Raw genomic sequence first — 7,275 nt, 5'->3', positions numbered from 1 at the left:
CTATCTGTGCGTCTCCCCAACCAATAAACACGTTCGTGTAGTTTGGTTTGTTTTGCATGTTTAGTAACTTCTTCTTCGAGTCTGCTAGCCACTATGTTGGCTTTTTCTATGTATGGTAGATCCCTTTGGTTTTTTACTTTGTATTTTTTTTTTATTAATATACTTCTACCGCTTTTCTGTCATTAAAAAAATTGAACAAAGCTACCAAGTTTGTCATGAAATTAACAATATCTTCAACATTTTCCATTTGTAAAATCACAAGTCAGACTAATCAATTGGAGCAAAGCTGATTTCCATATATAAATGCCCATGACAATCCATGTCCAAGTCTTTGTAATGTATAAGGAAGAACTCAATACAAATACAAATAAATACAGATCTAACAACTGATATCAGTTTAAAAGCTCTATACATTGACTTGAAAGTCTTCAAAGTCATTCATCTTCCACAATTTGGTGCTGTGCTAATAGATTTCCGAAACTCATCTTGAAAACCTTAAAAACATTCACCTTAATAAGGCCCTCAAGTGATAGCCAAATTTCTTGTGCCATCTGGGCATGAAGATAATCTCAACCTGAAGCACATCTTTAAGAGTGATTCCATGAACTCTTTAAGGGTGACTCAACTTCCACAAGCCATGCACTCTTCACGGTTTGTTAATGAGCATACCATCTGTGCCATCATGGTACTATCATCATCATCCACAACCTTAGGCTTATCCTGCATTACCAAAGACAGATTTTATATCATTATCCAAAGAAAATAACTGAAATGGTAAATTTATAGTAATCAACCATCATCATTACCTTGAGCATGGAAGTATCAACAGTGAACTTGATGGCATCAGCTGCAGCTCGTGAGCGTAGATAATACATGCCTGTTTTCAGACCCTTTTGTACACAGGTTCAAGAACAAGAAAAAGAAAAGAAAACAGATTAGTACTGGTGTGTTAACCACACTAATTGATATTAAGAGAAATGGAATTGACATTACAAAGAAGTATATATTTCAAGGATTAATTTAATTCAGAAATCCAAATGGCACAATAATCTGAAGATGATTCAAATCCAACAAGGCATAATCTTTTCAAAAACCAACCATAGGTATCCTATAGCTAAAGATGTCGCACCACATCATGAAGCCATTAATCACAAGTTGAGAACATGATACATCTAGAAAATTCTAAAAATGAAGGCTTGATTTGTTCATCTGATTCCAAAACTCTCATAAGCCAAAATTCAAAATACTTATGCAGAACTGAAATTCATACCTTGGACCACGCATAGAAATGCAAGGAAGTAAGTTTCCCAAAGTTAGGTTGGTCCATATGTATATTAAGGCTTTGACTCTGATCTATGTAGCATCCACGATCAACAGCCATATCAACTAATGTCTTTTGCTTGATCTCCCACACAGTTCTGATTGCAGCAAACAGTCTTAGCACAAGTCTAAAATAACAACAAAACCAAAGTAGGGGAAAAGACCAAGTAAATGCAATTTCATACTTGTAAATCTGTTTCAGTTCCTCAGGGATTTCTGGTATCTTCAGAACAGATCCATCCTCATAAATTATCTTGTTCTTAATTGCAGGAGACCACAGACCCATCTCAGTTAAGTCATGAAGAAGGTGTTTGTTCACCACAACAAATTCACCACTGAAAGGAAGAGACAGATTAGAAGCAGCCTTGAAAATTTGTTAGTAAAAAGGCAGAAGTATAGGATAGGATCGCAACACCAACCTTAGAACTCTACGACTGTAAATATTGGAAGTATATGGTTCAAAGCACTCATTGTTTCCAAGAATCTGGCTAGTGGAAGCAGTCGGCATGGGAGCTATAAGAAGTGAATTTCTAGCACCATTTTTGGATATCATCTCCCTAAGAGCATTCCAATCCCACCGATCTGAGGGTGTCACACCCCACATGTCTGGCTGAAGAATTCCCTGAACAATATAATAACCATCTAAGAAGCTATAGATAGCACTATGAATGTGCTGAGCAGGAACATAGGTATCATTTTCTTTGGACTAAGAGATGCCAAGAAATTGCTACCCCATGAAATGTTAAAACAAGAGATAGCATGCACCGAGCAGCGATGAATGAGATCATTATAATCATGTACATAACATTGGAGTAGTTCTCTAAATGTTTTTATAACATGGGATTAATAAGTTCTCAGGTTGGGGTGGTACAATTTTAGGTCACATTAGGTGTGTCACAACATGCATTACAACTTACAGCAGTCAATAAAGACCCATTTATAACAGAGATTATAGAATTTTTTACCATGCAATAAGTTACTAAATTTAGCTCTCCCATGCCCTACACACAGTTACTTTCATAAGTCAATACCTTGCTCACAGGACACCCATTATATGTTTCATAGGGGCCCTCTTTTGCAGCTAACTCAGAAGAAGCTTTCAGAGCATGGTAGTATATAGTCTCGAATATGTCTTTGTTAAGCTGTTGAGCCTGCATTCCATAACCAAAATCAACTATTAAACCCAAATTATTGAAGTTAGGGTTAAGAGGGTACCAAAAGTTGAAAAGAAGAGTTACCTCAGGTGAATCAAATGTCATGCCAAGCAAGATAAAGGCATCAGCAAGACCCTGAACCCCAATACCAATAGGTCTATGTCGTAAATTTGACCTTCTTGCAGTTTCAACTGGGTAGTAGTTAACATCAATTATTTTGTTAAGGTTATAAGTGACAATTGCAGTAACCTGTACCAACGGAACAAGGAGAATTAAGTTCAAGTCATTCTTTAACAATTGATGTTCTACATGGGGGCAAGAGAAAGAGAGACAATTATATGAAGACTAATATGTCAATGAACTTGGTATTAAGTGATAACAAGAACTCAAACCTCTGCAAGCTTGTCAAAGTCAAAGAACCGATTCTTAGAGCCTCTGCTACCAACAAGCTTAGATGGATGTGACTCCAATGGAACCCCCTAGTAACAAACAAAATAATGAAATCCAAATCAATAAACGATCCAAAACCAACAAATGAGAAACTTGGTCAATATGTGTGCCAGATAAGCCCCCCCACCTTCTCTCTGACAAACCGTGGAAGAGCAATTGATGCCAGATTGCATACAGCAGTTTCTGTTGGACTTGTATACTCAATTATCTCTGTGCACAAATTTGAAGATTTGATGGTACCCAGATTCTGCTGATTGCTCTTCCTGTTACAAGTATCCTAGAAGAACCACCAAGAAAAAGAATTGAGTAAATAATTCTCAAATGCATGGAATCAAAGAACATAACAAGAAGTCATTTTTGCCTAAATGGATGACCTTGAAAAGCATATAAGGAGTTCCAGTTTCTATCTGAGATTTCAAGATTTCAAACCAAAGATTCTGAGCCTGAACAACCTTCTTTGCTTTTCCCTGTAAAGAACAATAGCTGTGATCAGTAAATGATTAATGTTAAGTCACAAAACACAGCCAAAATAAAGCCAAGAGGAGAAAATTGGATATACCTCTCTTTCATACTGGGTGTACAATCTCTCAAATTTGTCACCCCAACAATCTGCCAAACCTGGAGACTCATTAGGGCAAAACAATGACCATTCTCCATTGCTTTGAACTCTTTCCATGAAGAGATCAGGAACCCAAAGAGCATAAAACAGATCACGTGCACGATTCTCCTCCTGCAAGGATAATATATAAACACTTACTCTTGAGTGGAACAATGACTGTACACAAATTTGCCACTAATAGAGAATCACTATCACTTCACATATTGGAAACCAGTGAATCATACCTTTCCATGATTCTTCCTCAAATCTAGGAAATCAAATATGTCAGCATGCCATGGCTCCAAGTACACAGCAAAAGCACCTATAAGCAGGTTGCAAACTGTTTTAGAACAAGATGCCCTTCAAACATCATAAATGACAAAACATCATAAATGACAAAACATCATAAATGACAAAACATCATAAATGACAAAACATCATAACCATACCTTTCCTCTTGCCACCCCCTTGATCAACATATCGTGCAGTATCATTGAATACCCGTAGCATTGGAACAATGCCATTAGATGTCCCATTTGTTCCACGAATATAACTGCCTGTAGCACGAATATTGTGAACTGAGACACCAATTCCTCCAGCAGATTTGCTAATGATAGCACACTCTTTTAAAGTCTCATATATGCCTTCAATACTATCATCTTTCATGCACACAAGGAAGCAACTACTCAACTGCAAAATCACCAATTCACATTGGATAAAGTTTGAATAACCAAATTAAAACTTCATGAATTTAAACATACATGGTACATACTTGAGGCCTAGGTGTCCCTGCATTGAAAAGAGTGGGAGAAGCATGAGTGAACCACCGCTGAGACATCATATGGTATGTTTTGATAACTGAATCAATATCATCCTTGTGAATTCCAACAGAAACCCTCATTAACATGTGCTGAGGCCTTTCTACAACCTTCCCTTGGACCTTCAATAGGTAAGACCTCTCAAGGGTTTTGAAACCAAAGTAATCATAGTCAAAGTCTCTATCATAGATGATCTCACTGTCCAAACGAGCAGCATTCTGGAACAAATAGAATTTCAGAGAAATTAACTCACAAAATTAGGAAACATATTCAACAATCATTATATTTGCAAAAACTTCAGGATGATTTTTTTTTCTTTAATAGTAGTAAAGAAGTATATTCTTGTTTGAGCCCCAAGCCCAAAAAATGAGGAATGTTACAGTAGATTCACAACCAACATAAAATGCAATCAATTTATTATAGATAAATAACAAAGAGGTGATTCAAAGCGTTATTTTTTTATAGGATAAAATGAGGAAAAAAAAAACATGTGACCAACTTTAGTTAGACTGTTAATGATCCCTTATAAATATAAAAGGGTGACACAACATAATTTCAGATAGACTAATAAAAATAAAAATGGGTTTTACACTGGCAAGATGTTTAGAGCTCTATGAGTTGATTTTTTTTTTTCAAATGTTATTTAAGTCTTGTGCACAGCAAAAGTGTGTAAGAGAAGCAAGACAAAGTGACCATATTTTAGCCATATCAATATAAGAACAATCCATACGTATAATACACTTGTAATACTTCTAGAACCAACATCCAAACGCCCAGTTATTACTCATCTACAGCTAAATAACAAGAAAATATATCAAACAGGAACACCCCCATCAACTATGGGGTATCACAGCTTAAAATAAACAGAGTTCATAACCACGACTTTAGGGATTGCCGGATCTGACACACAATCTAAAGTCATATAATGAAAGCAATCCTGTTATGCAAGACATTATAAGTTATGGAAAACTCTTACATTACAATCCTAATTTAACAAAGAAGTTGAATCAAAGTCAATTACAATTGCTCGCTAAGAACAAGCAGGAAAATTTACCTTCATGATTATTTCATAAACATCGTCAGCAATTAGAGGAGCCTTAAGTCCAGATCTCTCATTAAAATGGTGGTACATGTCTTTGATTCTGCATTGCCCAAATACTCATATAAGCATTAAGTACCCTTTAACTAAAATCACCAACCAGACCTGTCAGTCTAATTTTTCATTAACAAAATTATGTTATTGAATTTCAGTAACACTTACGTCTCAGAAAACAACTTTTTCGTGTTCTTGTGCAGGTTTGAAACAACAATTCTCGCAGCCAACTGCATCAAAAAAATTTACAAAAATGATCACTGAGCAGATCAAAACAAACACATCCAAATTCCAAGCATCAATTTGGTCAAATCAACATAATTTGCAGCACTAGAGAAATTAAAGACAAAAACGGTGACAGTTTCTACCAATATGAGGAATTAACCAAAACCCAGATCAGAAATAGACAGGAAATTGTGAAATTCAAACCCAACCCATCATAAATTATTACAAAACAAACAAAACCCAGAGACTAAAAAAAATTAAATTATCGACAAATAGATAGGAAGCGAAACTCACAGAAGCATAATCAGGATGGTTGGCGGTCATGGCGGCGGCAGTTTCGGCAGCCAATTCATCAAGCTGGCTAGTGGTGACACCTTTATAGACCCCAGCGCAGACCTTCTGGGACACAAGCACTGGGTCACAGTGTTCCATACTAAGCCCATAGCTCAGCTTCTTCAGCCGCGCAGTGATCTTGTCGAAATGCACAGCTTCCTGACGCCCATCTCGCTTCACGACATACATTTTCTACTCCCTTTTTCTTCTCTCTCTCTCTGACTGTCTCTATCTATGTTTGGGTGTCTGTGAGGACTTTCGTCGAGCAGGTGTAGTGCACTGAAAAGAAAAGAGAGAATGGGAGGCTTTATATAAAGGAGAAGGCGGGGTTTGAAAAGAAAAGATTAGGGTTTTGATTTTTGAGAGGATTTCCCTCTATTACGTGGGCTTTTGGGGATTTTCAAATTTTCGCGCCTAGTTTTGAGAGAGAGAGAGAGAGAGTGTTTAATTGCTTTGCTTTTTTAGGTGTGACAGAACGGGGTGTTTGTTTTTGTCTGTTTAATTGCCTTGTGGGGGTGGGGGTGTAGTGGCGGGTAAATGGGAGTGATGGTGTGTGGTCCACTCTTCTTCTTCTTTTTTTTCTTTTTTTTTGAAGGAAAAGTTATTTATTATTATGTTTTTTTCTCAACAAAGTAGGCTATTTAAATTTTTTCCAAAAAAAAAAAGGTAGGCTATTTAAACATTTTCGAGTAAATAATTCATTTATTACATATGCAGCCCCGGTCCATTAAACTAAACCCTTTGATTATTTTGTTTTAATTATTTTGAATATGGGTTTTTTTTTTATCTTAGACATATTTTTAAATTCTTTAAAAAAAAATTTGTCCAACTTATTTTTAAGTCAAAAAAACCAACCAGTAAAGTGTTTGATAGTTGAATAAAAGATATGGTGTACAATCTCTGCCAACACTTAAAACCAATTGATATCTTAATTTGATGATAAATAGCACAACCATCTGAAGCAGACGTCATAAATTATAATTCTATTAAAAAAAACCATCATTTGATTAATTTTTTATTATTAAAACTGAAGTGAGGTTTTTTTCTGACGGATACATATTAAATAATGTATTAATAATAGATTCATATAAAAAATTATATTACTCTAAGTAAAACTCATTACCTAACTAAGTTGTGTTTTGTGAATAAAAATTGTGAAAATTATTAGACGATAACATTTCTTAAAAGAGGATTGATGCAAAAATGTAAAATCCAATGTTAGATGAACAATATTGAATTGAAGAGTGTGCTATAAACCTTCTTTATTTTTAATTTTAAAATAAT

The 7,275-nt window shown here is 35.4% G+C and overlaps 1 protein-coding gene across 1 annotated transcript; it reads right to left on the bottom strand.

Moving 5' to 3' along the window:
• Positions 1 to 277: 277 nt before the first annotated feature.
• On the bottom strand, positions 278 to 6,315 carry LOC142625572 (ribonucleoside-diphosphate reductase large subunit). The gene is made up of 17 exons (XM_075799208.1): positions 5,953 to 6,315; positions 5,602 to 5,663; positions 5,395 to 5,482; positions 4,295 to 4,558; positions 3,972 to 4,212; positions 3,768 to 3,844; positions 3,484 to 3,654; positions 3,299 to 3,391; positions 3,052 to 3,201; positions 2,867 to 2,953; positions 2,559 to 2,723; positions 2,352 to 2,471; positions 1,740 to 1,942; positions 1,506 to 1,655; positions 1,271 to 1,418; positions 807 to 890; positions 278 to 720 (listed from the first exon to the last, which is right to left on the bottom strand). The coding sequence occupies exons 1-17, from the start codon at positions 6,178 to 6,180 to the stop codon at positions 622 to 624; spliced, it is 2,430 nt and encodes an 809-aa protein (XP_075655323.1). The 5' UTR covers positions 6,181 to 6,315; the 3' UTR covers positions 278 to 621.
• Between the last annotated feature and the right edge of the window lie 960 nt (positions 6,316 to 7,275).

The sequence above is a fragment of the Castanea sativa genome, chromosome 2, assembly GCF_040712315.1.
Source record: "Castanea sativa cultivar Marrone di Chiusa Pesio chromosome 2, ASM4071231v1".
In the NCBI taxonomy this organism is placed as follows: Eukaryota; Viridiplantae; Streptophyta; class Magnoliopsida; order Fagales; family Fagaceae; genus Castanea; species Castanea sativa.
This window is presented reverse-complemented; position numbering and strand designations above follow the sequence as displayed.

What these genes read in the sequence shown, in the direction of transcription:
- LOC142625572 (XM_075799208.1), bottom strand. Translation starts at nt 6,180, where the DNA reads ATGTATGTCGTGAAGCGAGATGGGCGTCAGGAAGCTGTGCATTTCGAC. An exon ending in AAAAAGTTGTTTTCTGAGAC is followed by an intron (nt 5,483 to 5,601) that starts GTAAGTGTTACT and finishes TGGGCAATGCAG; the next exon opens with AATCAAAGACATGTACCACC. An exon ending in ATTTCTATGCGTGGTCCAAG is followed by an intron (nt 891 to 1,270) that starts GTATGAATTTCA and finishes TGTGTACAAAAG; the next exon opens with GGTCTGAAAACAGGCATGTA.